The sequence below is a fragment of the Ranitomeya variabilis genome, chromosome 1 (genome assembly GCF_051348905.1).
Source record: "Ranitomeya variabilis isolate aRanVar5 chromosome 1, aRanVar5.hap1, whole genome shotgun sequence".
In the NCBI taxonomy this organism is placed as follows: Eukaryota; Metazoa; Chordata; class Amphibia; order Anura; family Dendrobatidae; genus Ranitomeya; species Ranitomeya variabilis.
The window spans coordinates 667,260,503-667,276,977 of NC_135232.1; the positions used below are offsets into that span (position 1 = coordinate 667,260,503).

General features: G+C 47.2%; 1 protein-coding gene and 1 long non-coding RNA gene across 22 annotated transcripts in view; one reads left to right on the forward strand and one right to left on the reverse strand.

The window, feature by feature from the left end:
• The window catches only part of MEIS2 (Meis homeobox 2), a 182,514-nt gene extending 166,846 nt beyond the window's left edge, over window positions 1-15,668 (forward strand). For all 19 annotated transcript variants that reach the window (XM_077263746.1, XM_077263656.1, XM_077263667.1 and 16 more), the window contains one exon: window positions 14,401-15,668. Coding sequence is in view for 2 of the 19 variants with exons in the window: in XM_077263788.1 (XP_077119903.1) it covers window positions 14,401-14,552 (152 nt within the window). In the remaining 17 variants the exon portion in view is untranslated. The remainder of the gene's footprint in view (window positions 1-14,400) is intronic.
• The window catches only part of LOC143775548 (uncharacterized), a 13,527-nt gene continuing 7,340 nt past the window's right edge, over window positions 10,289-16,475 (reverse strand). For 2 of the 3 annotated variants that reach the window (XR_013215663.1, XR_013215662.1), the window contains exons 2-4: window positions 11,641-11,788; window positions 11,047-11,130; window positions 10,289-10,967 (exon numbers count right to left, since the gene is read on the reverse strand). This is a non-coding gene — a long non-coding RNA (uncharacterized LOC143775548). Of the gene's footprint in view, window positions 10,968-11,046; window positions 11,131-11,640; window positions 11,928-16,475 lie in introns of those variants that run through there. The other variant, XR_013215661.1, reaches the window with a different exon arrangement.

Here is a 16,475-nt window from a genome sequence, read left to right on the forward strand (position 1 = left end):
GTGCCCTCTGCCCTCTGAGTCTGAGCGCGCTCAGACTGCTAAATGGGGCTGCTGGGAAGGGAAGGACTAATCCATAGGCAGGGGGTGGGCATTTTTGCTATACTGCTACCACTGTCAGACTAGACTGCAGCCTGTCCTGTCCAGCATTGAAATTGGCAACAGCCAGGCAGCCTAGTCTGACAGTGATAGTGTGTGTGCTTAGCTCTTTGATCACTGTCTCAGGGAGCGCCCGTGCTCAGCCGAGAGCGCGGCGCCCCTGCTATCAGTGTGGGAGTGGCCGAGCTGCCTCATCCTGGCTGTTCATTCTCGCTGTTCATCCAGCGCGGAGCGGAGGTGAGTCATACCTCCCAACTTTTGAAGATGGGAAAGAGGGACAAAGTTTGCGGCGCGCTTTGCGCGCCGCGGCAAATTTTAGGCCACGCCTCTGACCACACCCATTCATAATTAGTCACACCCATATCCACATCCCAACCACACCCATTTAGCACTGCCGATCACACTGTTTCATATACAATAATTATAAACAAAAAAATATGGCCACACAGTGCCCCATACTGTATAATGGCCACACATGATGCTCCATACTGTATAATGAACACACATGACGCTCCATACTGTATAATGGCCACACATGATGCTCCATACTGTATAATGAACACACATGATGCTCCATACTGTATGACCGCACATGATGCTCCATACTGTATAATGACCGCACATGATGCTCCATACTGTATAATGACCCCACATGATGCTCCATACTGTATAATGGCCGCACATGATGCTCCATACTGTATAATGAACACACATGATGCTCCATACTGTATGACCGCAAATGATGCTCCATACTGTATAATGACCGCACATGATGCTCCAGACTGTATAATGACCGCACATGATGCTCCATACTGTATAATGACCCCACATGATGCTCCATACTGTATAATGACCGCACATGATGCTCCATACTGTATAATGACCGCACATGATGCTCCATACTGTATGACCGCAAATGATGCTCCATACTGTATAATGACCGCACATGATGCTCCAGACTGTATAATGACCGCACATGATGCTCCAGACTGTATAATGACCGCACATGATGCTCCAGACTGTATAATGACCGCACATGATGCTCCAGACTGTATAATGACCGCACATGATGCTCCAGACTGTATAATGACCGCACATGATGCTCCAGACTGTATAATGACCGCACATGATGCTCCATACTGTATAATGGCCACACATGATGCTCCATACTGTATAATGACCGCACATGATGCTCCATACTGTATAATGACCGCACATGATGCTCCATACTGTACAATGACCGCACATGATGCTCCATATTGTATAATGACCGCACATGATGCTCCATACTGTATAATGACCGCACATGATGCTCCATACTGTATAATGGCCACACATAATGCTCCATACTGTATAATGACCGCACATGATGCTCCATACTGTATAATGACCGCACATGATGCTCCATATTGTATAATGACCACACATGATGCTCCATACTGTATAATGACATACAGGCACGCAGCTCACACACAGGCACGCAGCTCACACGCACGCAGCTCACAAACACATGCAGCTTTGACACAAATGCATCACACACGCAGCCATCACACACACACGCAGCCATCACACACACACACACGCAGCCATCACACACACACACACGCAGCCATCACACACACACACGCAGCCATCACACACACACACACACGCAGCCATCACACACACATGCAGCCATCACACACACACGCAGACATCACACACGCAGCCATCACACACACACACACACGCAGCCATCACACACACACGCAGCCATCACACACACGCAGCCATCACACACACACAGCCATCACACACACACAGCCATCACACACACACAGCCATCACACACACACAGCCATCACACACACACAGCCATCACACACACGCAGCCATCACACACACACAGCCATCACACACACACGCAGCCATCACACACACGCAGCCATCACACACACGCAGCCATCACACACACGCAGCCATCACACACACGCAGCCATCACACACACACACGCAGCCATCACACACACACGCAGCCATCACACACACAGCCATCACACACACACACGCAGCCATCACACACACACACACACGCGCAGCCATCACACATGCAGCCATCACACACACACGCAGCCATCACACACACACACGCAGCCATCACACACACACACGCAGCCATCACACACACACGCAGCCATCACACACACACACGCAGCCATCACACACACACACACGCAGCCATCACACACACACACACGCAGCCATCACACACACACAGCCATCACACACACACACGCAGCCATCACACACACGCAGCCATCACACACACACACACGCAGCCATCACACACACACAGCCATCACACACACACACCCAGCCATCACACACACACACACGCAGCCATCACACACATCACACACACACAATCTCCTCTGTGATGCAGGGGCGGCTGATGTCCATGTGCAGCTCTCTGCTGAAGTCTTCAGTCTCCTGCTCACAGCTCTGCACTATCCCGGCACCTCCCCCGTCTCTCCTTCTCTGCCGGGATAGCAGCTAAGAGCAGAAGCCGGAGCTCCGTGCACACACAGCCAGAGGTAGTGAATCGCTGACCTTTCTTCTTGATTGCTGCAGGCTCTCTCCTTCAGCGTGGCAGCGCCGCACAGGGGGCGGGAGGGGGGGGGGGTGTTGCGCGGGCGGTCAGGAGGCAGCTTTTATATAAAAAAAAAAAAAAACAGGCTCTCTCTACGTCCCGGAAGTGGGCGGGGCTTCACCGGCGGCCGCAAATTCGGGATTTTAAATGCCCGAAGCGGGACAGCGGGACCCCGGTGCCAAAGCGGGACTGTCCCGCTGAAATCGGGACGGTTGGGAGGTATGGGTGAGTGGCGGCGCCGAGGTGGCCGCAACCATTATGTGCGGTGCGGGGGGGGGGGCGCGGCGACGCGAGGCGATGATCTGACCGCTCAGCTGTCAGATTTGCAGCTGAGTTCGGGCAGGGCGCGCCCGCGCTCAGCACTGAGCGCGGCATCCGCGCCCCTGACAGCCCTTAAACAGCAGCAGCAGCGGGCAGGGGACCACCGGGGCCCGAGGCCTCTCCTGCGCCCCCCGGCCCCACGGCGCCCCGTGTGGCCGCCCTGCCCGCCCTGTTGAAGAAACGGCCCTGGGTGTGATGCCAACTGGGGAGAAGTGTGAGCTGGTTGTACCAAACTGATACTCGTAGGACCACCCTGAGAAAGACAGTCCCCTGGCATTCTAGCAAACAGCCAGAAGAGCCGGATCCGGCGCTTCCGGCTTTTTTGCCGGAGACAAAAAACATTGCTATGGACGTTTTTTCCAGAAACCGGAAACAGCAGATTTGCCGGATCCGGGGAAAACCGGCCGAAATACAATGTCATCCGGCGCAATCTGGCACTAATACAAGTCTATGGGAAAAAAAACGGATCTGGCGGCAACATTCGCCGGATCCCTTTTTTTTTTTTTTTAAATTAGCCAGATTGAGCCTGACAGCGAAAGCCTGATCTGTGAAAGTAGCCTAAGTATGCATGTGCGGCGCGCCCCCACACCGCCGCAGGGCCGAGGAGTACCCGGAGCCGGGCCTCTAGGTCTCAGTCCTGGGGTTGTCACGGTGGCTAGACCCGGTCCGTGGCCCTGTCCGTCAGTGGGGGACGTCCGGTGAAATAAGTGGTGCTAATGGTGGTGTAGCGGTGCAGTTGTGGGGTGCAGGTCGCGGTAAATAACGAGGACACCAGGTTGCAGTCTCTTTACCTCTTTACTGGAGATCTCTGAGTCCTCAGTCCAGAATACGGTTCACCAGGCTGCGCAAGTCCGGCCGGTCCAATGGCACCTCCAGAGTCCTCCTCTCAGGTGGAAATCTGTGCCTTCCTTCTAGCGCTATGTGTTGTAGTCCTTCCCTGCTGTGCTCACGGAAAGTGACCCCACAACGGTTGTGTCTGTTTCTTAAGTTCCCTCACAACTCGATTTGATGTTCCTCTGTAATCCACCCCTCCCTGTATTCAGGTTGGAATGGCACCCGTTTGTCAGGTAGGCCTGGAGTTCTTCCGGGACCCTAGAGACGCCCCTCTCCCGCAATTGCCCCCCAAGACTTCATAGGTGATATGTGGTAGACAGCCCGCCTGAGACCGACTGTCTTGCCGCTGTTTGGAGTATGGCTTGAAGCTGTATTCTAATCCACTCCCTCGGCGTTCCGGCCACCGGTATTGCGCCTCAGCAGGGTGCTGCCTCTTTCAACAAAACCCCTGCTGGTATTCTCCTTCTGCTTGATCTCGTTTCTCACTCAGCACAATCTGCCTCGCTTCTAGTCCTTTCTTGGGCACCGCCGCTAAGCTGAGCAGGCACGGTCCCGTTACGTTCTCTCAATGCCAAGCCTCTGCCAGGATCCCACCCCTGGCAGAGACCCTACAGTCTCTCCCTTCACAACACCCTCTGCCACAAGGTGTTGCTCCGTTCAATCCCGTCAGCGTTCTCTCCCTAACTTCCTGCCTGACCCCCAGTTTACCCACTATGGTGGGGAGTGGCCTAATGAATAGCACCCTTAGCTCCCCCCGGAGGCCCTGCTGTGAAACATATTGGTGTCTGTGATACCTGATTGGAAGAACTCCTTCAGTGCCATCGAACGTACCATGGCTCCCCTTAGTGGCTGAGCCACAGTACTGCAACGACCAGGACTCTGGGGCGCTGCACTCCCCCCTGGTTAAACACAGTACTCCGGGACTGGGAAGAAAAACAACAATACAGATTAGCAAAAAGACATACAATTTTGTTGAGTGCAAAACAATAAGTATACTTGAACAGGCTTCCCTTTATGGGAGGTGAGGACACTTTTAACGTTACAAACATAGTCAACTTTATAAATTAGAGGCTATACATAACTCCTGTTACCCAACCGGGTATTCTACTTAGTGCAAATTCTAGAACAATAAATTAACATTGCCTTTAAGAAACATACACTCTTAGTTTACCAAAGGCCTTCCTATAATCACATTACAGGGTAGGGTAACTTCACATTCTCCTACTTTGAACCTGCAGGACCGCCTGTCCCTATGGCACCAGACCTACTGCCTCTCCTTTCTTTTACAGGACCGCCCCGTTCAGCCAGGGCCTACTGCCTTTCGCTACTATACATAGTATAGACATAACATTCCTTTCGTTTAAAGAACTCTGAGCCAGCTCTACTCGGCTCCTTTAAGGACTCACTCTCTAACCCCTACGGGTTCGCTTTCTGTCCTTAGTAACAAAGTAACTTTCTATGGGGACGCAGGGTTTACCTTCTATCCTCACCTTCATCATTACTTCTTTACTTTCAACTATGCAGATCTCTACTTCTACCCCTGCGGGCTCTCTGCATCTTTTCCTTTCACAAAACATAATTTTCAGATTTCACAATTCAAACAATTTAAACACATATAACTTTTCATGTAAAACAGTTACATTCTTTTCAAAGCATCATCATCTTACTGTTCTAAAACAGTATCGCTTTCAAGTTCAATTCCACGCATCCCCTTTAAGAGGGGACCAAGCCTTTCTGAGGTAGCTCGTCTTCTCAGCCTACCAGTCCACGCAAAGGCTCCGGAATGGCATCTTCGCAAAGTGTCTTTTAACTAAAACCAGTAGGAAAGGTATCTTCGCAAAGTGTCTTTTAACTAAAACCAGTAGGAAAGGTATCTTCGCAAAGTGTCTTTTAACTAAAACCAGTAGGAGGCACCCTTAAGAAGGTGCAACTATTTACAAGGAAGTTCGAATCATGCACAGTCCATGATTTCACAGTTTGTGTAACTTTTGTGCAAAACTTCAAAGAAACAGCAGTAGTGACCCCGCGTCAACAAAGGGGTCACCTTTTAAAGTTTACCCTAGACGGGTTTTAGCAGCAAACAATCAGGAATAGTTAAAACAATAAAATAGCAACTATTTACATTTTCTGACAGCAATGTCTTACTGAGGTTCTGCGGAAGGTGATCTCTTCTCTGGCCTCACCAGACCAACAGATCGGCCCGGTGAGCCAGGACGCCGTTCTGGTCCCAGTAAGGATAAGATTCCCCTCCGGGGGGTCCTCCTTGTCGGCAGGTGCACACGTCCCTCCGGAGTGCGGCGAGGCTGGGCTCCTTGCGGTTCCGCGGGGCCGGGTTCTGCTGCCTTTCCTCCGGGACTATCCCCTTCTGGTGTCCCCGCCGCAGCCCGGAGGGCGATGCATCGCTGGACCCCTCGAGCGAACCAGCCCGTCTCACTGGCGTCCCTCTTCCACCTCGTATAGGTGACGGCATCTCCTGGCTCCAGGTCGCGATCAAACCCCCCGCGGCAAGGTTCCACCTCTTCTCGGTTTACCCGAACTTGTACTGGTTCTCCAATTTCTTGGATCACTCCTCTCCCATATCGGGGATTAAAGGCCACCACCACACCCCAGTGCGAGGTCGGAATCTCCGGCGCGCCAATCGAATCAATCTGCTCCGCCGGCTGGGGTCGGCTCCGCCAGGCGGCCATCAGACGCCGGAAGTGTTCGGCGTCCGGAATTATTTTCAGGTCCGGAGTCGGTAGCGTACCTTCAGACGCGGCCAGGTGGGACGGAGCGGGGGATACTGGGGACAAGCGGATCTCCGTTGGTTGACCCATCCGAGCAAGCACACGGGCATCCTCTTTCAGCCGGCGTGCTAACTGTCGGGCCTCGGCTGCAGCCGCGCACTCCGCGGACATCGGTACAGGGGGTCGTCCCATCTGTGGCCCTGCGAGGGTCAGACCCCGCAGTGTTGGTATCTCTGGGGCTACCCCAGGCTGCGCAGCCTCAGGCCGGGCCGGGTCAGCTCCGCATGGTGCTCCGGGTGTCGCCATCTTTTTCTCCTCTCCCGCGTCTTCTTCCCGCGGTCTCTTCCGTGGGCGGCCCCGTCCCCATGGTCTCCACCCTCCGACCAAGATCAGGAGGCGTACCTCAGCTGTTGACGGGAACGTCCTCAGGACACAGAAATACTTAGACTGGGCGGCCATTGTTCTTCGCGCTCTCCAGCTTGTCTACGCTCACTCCACGCCCCTCTTCTCTTCCTGCGCTCTCCTCAGCGCTGCAATGGCGGCGGATTTTGGCGGCAAATGGTACAACACACAGTCCTCTCAATAAAGTACAGTTCAAGCACAGTAAATCACAGCCTCTAGGCACACATGACCTGATTCTTCAGGCTTAAGTAGATCCTGTTCGTGACGCCAAGATCTGCGGCGCGCCCCCACACCGCCGCAGGGCCGAGGGGTACCCGGAGCCGGGCCTCTAGGTCTCAGTCCTGGGGTTGTCACGGTGGCTAGACCCGGTCCGTGGCCCTGTCCGTCAGTGGGGGACGTCCGGTGAAATAAGTGGTGCTAATGGTGGTGTAGCGGTGCAGTTGTGGGGTGCAGGTCGCGGTAAATAACGAGGACACCAGGTTGCAGTCTCTTTACCTCTTTACTGGAGATCTCTGAGTCCTCAGTCCAGAATACGGTTCACCAGGCTGCGCAAGTCCGGCCGGTCCAATGGCACCTCCAGAGTCCTCCTCTCAGGTGGAAATCTGTGCCTTCCTTCTAGCGCTATGTGTTGTAGTCCTTCCCTGCTGTGCTCACGGAAAGTGACCCCACAACGGTTGTGTCTGTTTCTTAAGTTCCCTCACAACTCGATTTGATGTTCCTCTGTAATCCACCCCTCCCTGTATTCAGGTTGGAATGGCACCCGTTTGTCAGGTAGGCCTGGAGTTCTTCCGGGACCCTAGAGACGCCCCTCTCCCGCAATTGCCCCCCAAGACTTCATAGGTGATATGTGGTAGACAGCCCGCCTGAGACCGACTGTCCTGCCGCTGTTTGGAGTATGGCTTGAAGCTGTATTCTAATCCACTCCCTCGGCGTTCCGGCCACCGGTATTGCGCCTCAGCAGGGTGCTGCCTCTTTCAACAAAACCCCTGCTGGTATTCTCCTTCTGCTTGATCTCGTTTCTCACTCAGCACAATCTGCCTCGCTTCTAGTCCTTTCTTGGGCACCGCCGCTAAGCTGAGCAGGCACGGTCCCGTTACGTTCTCTCAATGCCAAGCCTCTGCCAGGATCCCACCCCTGGCAGAGACCCTACAGTCTCTCCCTTCACAACACCCTCTGCCACAAGGTGTTGCTCCGTTCAATCCCGTCAGCGTTCTCTCCCTAACTTCCTGCCTGACCCCCAGTTTACCCACTATGGTGGGGAGTGGCCTAATGAATAGCACCCTTAGCTCCCCCCGGAGGCCCTGCTGTGAAACATATTGGTGTCTGTGATACCTGATTGGAAGAACTCCTTCAGTGCCATCGAACGTACCATGGCTCCCCTTAGTGGCTGAGCCACAGTACTGCAACGACCAGGACTCTGGGGCGCTGCACATGTTTTTATTGTATGCAGCATTTTGGAGGCAATCATACTGGACCCGCCCCCCCATTCAAACAATACAAATGTATAGACCAGATAACCATCTAAATTGTGTAGCGCCTCTCAAGTTTCCATAGTATAAAGAGAGAGAATGATCATGCATGCTAACGGCTCACCATGAAAGTGGACTCACTGACCCTCAGGTCAGGGTGAACAGCACAAACCAAAGGTGATGGCACTGTGGGTAGGACTTATGAAATGGCACATGTAAAAATCCGGGACCGGCAGCATATACATGACGACAGGTAGACAAGCAGAACAAGCAACACCAGAAGACACTGAGCCAGGAGTCACACACACGAGAGTCGATTCAGGAATTGCAACAGTGTTAGTAGTGTGAACAATGCCAGAGAAACATTTATCTTTATAGTCGATTGAGGCCTTGCAACAATGTTAGAGTTGTAAACAACTCCGGAGAAAAGTTTGTGTATGGCAGATGATGGGTTAATCAGCAAACAAATGGACAACCGCTGGCAGCAGCGATGAACAAGCAAACTTGTTAGGCTGCCGTCACACTAGCAGTATTTGGTCAGTATTTTACCTCAGTATTTGTAAACCAAAACCAGGAGTGGAACAAATAGAGGAAAAGTATAATAGAAACACATCACCACTTCTGTATTTATCACCCACTCCTGGGTTTGGCTACAAATACTGATGTAAAATACTGACCAAATACTGACAGTGTGATGGCAGCCATAGTAGAGAAGAAAAACTCAGATGCACCAGCGTTTGTAATGTGAACAAGTCCAGAGAAGAATCTTGTGTTTACAGCAGAAGATTTAAGGTACCTTCACACTAAACGACTTTGCAGCGATAACGATAGCGATCTGTGACGTTGCAGCGTCCTGGATAGCGATATCGTTGTGTTTGACACGCAGCAGCGATCTAGATCCTGCTGTGATATCGCTGGTCGTTGCTGAAAGTTCAGAACTTTATTTGGTCGTCAGATCGGCGTGTATCGTCGTGTTTGACACCAAAAGCAACGATGCCAGCGATGTTTTACAATGGTAACCAGGGTAAATATCGGGTTACTAAGCGCAGGGCCGCGCTTAGTAACCCGATGTTTACCCTGGTTACCAGTGTAAAATGTAAAAAACCCAAACACTACATACTCACCTTCACGTCCCCTGCCGTCCGCTTCCTGCACTGACTGAGTGCCGGCCATAAAGTGGAAGCACAGCACAGCGGTGACGTCACCGCTCTGCTGTTAGGGCCGGCACTCAGTCAGTGCAGGAAGCGGACGCCGGGAGACGCGAATGTAAGTATGTACTGTTTGTTATTTTTACATTTTACACTGGTAACCAGGGTAAACATCGGGTTACTAAGCGCGGCCCTGCGCTTAGCAACCCGATGTTTACCCTTGTTACCCGGGGACCTCGGCATCGTTGGTCGCTGGAGAGAGGTCTGTGTGACAGCTCTCCAGCGACCAAACAGCGACGCTGCAGCGATCGGCATCGTTGTCTGTATCGCTGCAGCGTCGTTAGTGTGAAGGTACCTTTAGTTGCAGGTTTGAGACAAGAGGTAAATGCAGACTGCAGTAACAAACATGAGTTTGCAGAGATGTACAAGGTAACTGACAACAAAGCTACTTATGGCCATGTTCACACTGTCAGTATTTGGTCAGTATTTTACATCAGTATTTGTAGCCAAAACCAGGAGTGGGTGATAAATACGGAAGTGGTGCATATGTTTCTATTATACGTTTCCTCTAATTGTTCCACTCCTGGTTTTGGCTTACAAATACTGATGTAAAATACTGAACATATACTGATGTACATACAATACTGACCGTGTGATCGTGGCCTATTACTCATACTCATGAGTGTCAGAGTTGGCTTTATAAGAATTTGGGAGATGATGTCACTGGACTTCACCAGGCAATTTGTGAAACCCGACGTGCAGAATAGAAAAGAATGGCAGCCATAAGGCAACGGGAGCAGAGATGGGCCCAAGAATCGAGACAGAAGCGTTACAGGGCAGTTTGATTTTAAACACCCAAATTATTATTATTATTATTTATTACTATAGCAGCATTTATTCCATGGCGCTTTACATGTGAGGAGGGGTATACATACTACAAACAAGTACAATAATCTTAAGCAATACAAGTCATAACTGGTACAGGAGAGAGGACCCTGCCCACGAGGGCTCACAATTTACAAATGATCAAATCCTTTTTTTCTGAGGGAAGAGAAGACGCTGACAGAGGACTCTGGCAGCAGCTTTCTTCCCTATCCTATTGCTCAGCTGAACTGTGGAATTTCAGGGGGTGTCTATCTAAGGCTCGGGCTCCTTTACCTCTGCAGTTTCTGGAGGTTAGAGATACACATGTCCTTCCCCCATAAGAATTTTCCATGTGTCACAGCACAGTGGTTAGTGTATTATACATGGGTGGATCCAGCAGTCACTATGTGCTATCTTGAGCGCTACAGCTGACCTTGATCTTCCAGGCATGAACCTGTAATGTCAGAAAATTCATGTCCTGTGGAATAATAAAACAGCCAAGTATTAATCCGCCTGTACTGTATGTGCGCCAGGGCCTGCGTCTCATTACCATGCACCTGAAGGGTTGTCCTGCCTTTGTCAGTGTCCTCTCTGTACCTGCATCCTGAAGGTGACATGTCTTCCAGGGCATTAAATTCCTTCTGTGAAATTAAACGTATTTGAGATTAAAAGCTGGAGATGTTGAGGCTAGTGCGACGGTCCTCGGAGTGATATAAATCTGTTAGCCTTGGATGGGTGCCCAAATGATCCCATACGCATAGAAAAGTAGACTCTCGATGACGGTCGTGACGCTTTGCTGGGGAGATCCTGCCATTTTTATCATCCTTTTATTTATTTATTTTTTTACATGTTGCTTCTTCCTATCAATCGCTCCACACAAGAACGGAGGGAAGCAGTCAATAAATTTAAAGAGAGACACATTTAGGAGCAAGTGAATATGAAGCAATGGATTTTTCACTGAGGGCTGAATGACTGCACTTGGATTAAGAAATCCATTAGACTTTAAAGCTTCAAGTGTTTTTGACGTATTAAAAAAAAAAACGTGTGCGGCTGCCAGTTTCATCCCCTTGGCTGAAGGCAGCAGAGCAGACAGAATTGCATATAACATTGAAACTTCTTTGTTTAATGAGGCCGAATATAGGAAGACGTACCTTGATTAAATCATTCTGTATATGTAAATAGAGGCCAGCATTTCATAGCCCATCTCAAGGGGCCGCCGTGACATCCACTGATGGAGACAATTTTCCTATTTCTTCCTCCTTTTTACAAATGCAGTCAGGAAACAGAAAGCAATGTACCCTATAACGGCCATAGAGAAAACATTTTCTCAGCTTGGATAATTCTTAATATAGGCCATATAATTTCTAGCCTATTTAATTACATAACATATTTTATGCTTCATGACCAATTACCATTAATAGCTTAATACAGAAGAATATTATCCTCTCTTGATTTGATTATGCAGCCACACAATATGGTATACTTGGTACTTAATTATCATCATCCATTGAGTAGGCTGCCGGGCTAGAACAAACACGGGGCCAATGATGCCGCCAGGGATACTGTTTAGATGGCTCCAGCACTTCTGCTAATAATAAGGCTGCCGTCTCGCCATCCTCATATCACCCCTTTACGTTGTGTAGAAACATCTGCTGGACGCCTCTGATATCGCAGGTGTCTGGGGTTAAGTGGAGCTGAGCGCTGTGGCAGTCTTGGGTGGCACAAGAAATAAGCAAAGGCTCGGACTGGCCCACAGGAGAACAGGAGAATCCTCTGGTGGGCCCCTCTTCAGGAGTGGACCACCACCCTCTTGGAATGATAACACACTGGTCTATTATAAATCATTGCTAGATGCCCCCCTGCCAGGGACACCGGTACTATATAATTGACACACTTATAATTCCTAAATCTTTATCACGTCACACCTATGCCTGAATTTTTTCAAACTTGCACATCTATTTAAAGAAGCCCTCCTCCTCCTCCTCACTCACTCCTCCTCATTTTATCCAATTAATATATTGCAACCATCATATTATACAGCACTGTGTACTTACAATTGCTCATTTTGCCTTTCTATCCAGATAATTCTTCTCTTTTTCATTAGGTCTTTTTAGAAACAGGAAGTCTCTTGTCCCTGCATTTATCGTCCCCCTCTTCATCTCCTGACCCAACTGCTCCCTCCTCCCCCTGCCAGGATGACTTGTGCAGGGAAAAGAGAATTCCTGTTTCTACATAGAGCTAAGAAGTCAGTTTTTAATCACGTGATTGTAAAGAGAAGAATTATCTGGGTAGAAAGGTAAAATGAGCAAGTACACGGGGCTACATAATATGATGACTGTAATGGGAGGAGGAGGGCTTCTTTAATTGCTGTATACAGTGCCATACCATCATCTACATTATGGCATTTGCTGTATTTGTAAAATGAAGGACCCCAGGACTTACACGGTCCTGAACTAGGACCAGTTGTCTTGGCATGTCCAAGACTATTCAGGCCATCCTGTGCATTGACAACAATATAATTTGCTTACCATTTAAAAAGCGAGTCCAATATGTGCCCCAAAATCTACATCCAGTTTAAGGGTCTGTGGGATCATAGGGCTAATTAATTAAACCATTCAATACCGTGTCTGGAAAACCTTATGCCTAGGACTAGTTTGGCCAGCCTCGCAATTATTGGACATCTGGGGTGTAGCTATAATGGGTGCGGAGGGACCAGTTGCACCAAGGTGCTGGTGCATCAGGGAGCCCAAAGCAAAAGCAGCCACATATTATAACTGGGGCCACATTCCAGATTTTGCATCGGGGCCCATCAGTCCCAAATTCCGTCTCTGATGCATATTTATAATAATAACCTGGGCTGGTCATAACTAAGCAGATGCCTCTAATCAGAGGAGATGTGGAGGTTCTTCAACGTTTAACTTACCACAAATCACTGGTTCAGCAACTACTGGTATAAAACTTCCCATACTGGGCAGTGTAATAACAATATCCATAAGGAGATCACTGATTATACGTGGACAGATTTCCAAGAGAATATTATTAGAAATATTTCAAAATATCAGGGCATACATGTAGCTCGAAGGCAAAATGCACAGAACATAATCTGTCATGGATAAATGTGAGAAGGTGACAAGATCCTGGACCAACACCGATTCCTGGAAGGATACAGCTCTACACGCCATTCAAAGAGTACATGTCCACGAGGTCAAAAGTGCCCAGTTTTTCTGCCATTCTTACTGCTCCCCTGAGTATTCCTTTTTTTTCTCTTTTTAGAATCCGCCATACGGTCCCAGAGATACAGCCCTTTTAATCTAGAGGACTTTTATCAAGGGACTCACAAGATTCCTTGGGGGCGTGGCTCACATGATTCCTTGGGGGCGTGGCTCACATGATTCCTTGGGGGCGTATATTTAGGCTGCACTGCAAATTATCCTGTGAGTCACACCCACTACGTAAAGGCCATAAAAATGAGTACCAAATAAAAAGGTCCACATCTCTGGAAACGTATGGGGGATTGGAAAAATAACAAGGCTAGTGATATAAGAATTCCCACCTGTATCTTTGATATACTCCCTTTAAGAATAAATATGGGACTGTATCTCTGGCGGGTTCTACAACTCTTGCTAATGATGGAATAATCACTACATGCATCTTATTTGATCAGATTTTAGAAAATGTTTCTACAAGTAGTCAGGTCATAGACATAAATATGACCCCACAATGCAATGAGGTTCTGATTTTTACCAAAGTAAATCCTACAATTGGACGATCAAGGCTCATTTCTAACCATGATTCAAATACTTTAATATGATTTGTAGAAATGTAAAGTATTGAAAACATTTTTTTCATTATATATATTTATAATGGAGACCCCCCCCTTAATCAACGCTTTCCTTTCTTTTTTTTCTTAGGTCTGCAGTACATGCCAGGGGACTGTCTTTCTCAGGGTGGTCCTACGAGTATCAGTTTGGTACAACCAGCTCACACTTCTCCCCAGTTGGCATCACACCCTTCCTCGAGACATGGACCACCAGTGCCCTACATCTACCATCAGCCATCGTGACACACGGAGACTTTGCTTTCCCAGGGATGGCCATGCCTGCACAACCACCCCCATCACTCTAATCAACCCCAACTCTTGGGAGTCTCATTCTGTCCAGGAACCCCATCACTTATAAGGAACCTCAAGGGAAAAAAAAAAGATAATATTTTAAGACTTTTGAACTTTGGTCGGTTTTCAAATTCCAGACAGCTGTGATTTTTTTAAATTTTGTCAATTTTTTTTTCATCCACAACAAAAGGACCAATGAACCGACATAAATGTGAAGTCATGGGTTCACTTTAATGCCCATTAAAAAAAAAAAAGTCCCCTCTGGAAGCAGAAAGACTCAGAGATATAACTACTGTAGGATAAATCATAGGAACTAAGTTAACTTGTACATTTCTGTTGATTTAAATAGTTTTAGAAGAGACAAAAAAAGAGATATCCTTGTTTTTCCACACTATGTGTGTTGTTCCCAAATGAATGACTTGGCTCAGCCAGAACCCCCCCTGTCCATGGAAAGCTACAGATTATTTTTACCTGTGACCAGCGAAGAACTAGGCCAAGACCTGGACTGGAACCATGGTGGTGACACATGTCTGTGCTCCTGTCCCTCAGCACTAAGGACTCTAATGATTGGGCCAGAGATACAGATATGACATGGACAAATGGAGGCGCCATCCTAGATGTGGACATGTGGGAAAGGGGGGGTCTTCCTGCAATCTGGTCTTTGCACCAAATGACAGACTGAACTTCATTGTAAACTCAAAGATTGAAGAGCGAATGAGCGTGAGTGCGGAGATGAGTGTGAGCGAGCGAGTGACAGCAAGGAAGACAATACTGTAACTAAATCTGTTCAGAGTTCGTTCTATTAATGTTTCATGTTAGATATTCTATGTGTTACCTCAATTGAAAAAAAAAAAAAAAGAATGTTCTCCTAGTAAAAACCTGCTGTGGGATTGGTATTGTATGTCCATGGATAATTTCTTTCTCAGCACGTGTTCCTCATTAGAGAAAAATGCTGTTACCTTTAAGCTTTGTCAAATTTACATTAAAATACTTGTATGAGGACTGTGAGTTTATGTTTAAAGAAAAAAGGTGTTACAAAAAATGCGGTAATAAATATTTCATTTTGGATTTTTTGTGGGGTTTCTGTGTGGACTTAGTTTGGTGCTACATGATGTCATTCCAAAACAACACCTAAATTAGAAAAGTCATTGTATATTAATGTGTGTGTGTATATATATATATATATAATAATTTTTATTTATATAGCGCCAACATATTCCACAGCACTTTACAATTAAGTGGGGACATGTACAAACAATCATTGAGAATATATATGTGTGTATTATATATATATATATATATATATATATATATATATATATATATATAAATGTGTATAATATATATGAATATCAATGTAGAAATATATTCACATATGCATATTAATCTAGAAATATATTAATATAGAAATATTAATGCATATACATATATACTGTATCTAGATATATTATGTTATATATTATATATAACATGTATTCATATATATATAAATATATTTATATAGTAATATACTTACATAGATATCTGTGTGTGTGTATATATATATATATATATATATATATATATATATATATATATATATATGTATATAAAATGTTCTATAAAAGTTTCAGAATAATCAAGCAAGGCTGCATGAATGCCATCAAATCCATAAAGCCATGCTTCTCACCCCCAGAAACATGCACATAAAACACACCATATATCATCCCCACCAAGTCTTTCTTTATTCTATATTTTATGTTGTTTTAATGAAGTTTTGCTCATAATAAATCACTTTCTTTTTCGTTTCTTTAAAAAAAAAAAAAATCAATTTATTTCTTAATTATTTCATCATATTATGTGTTTTTTTTAATTATTTATCTCGCAACATATAAA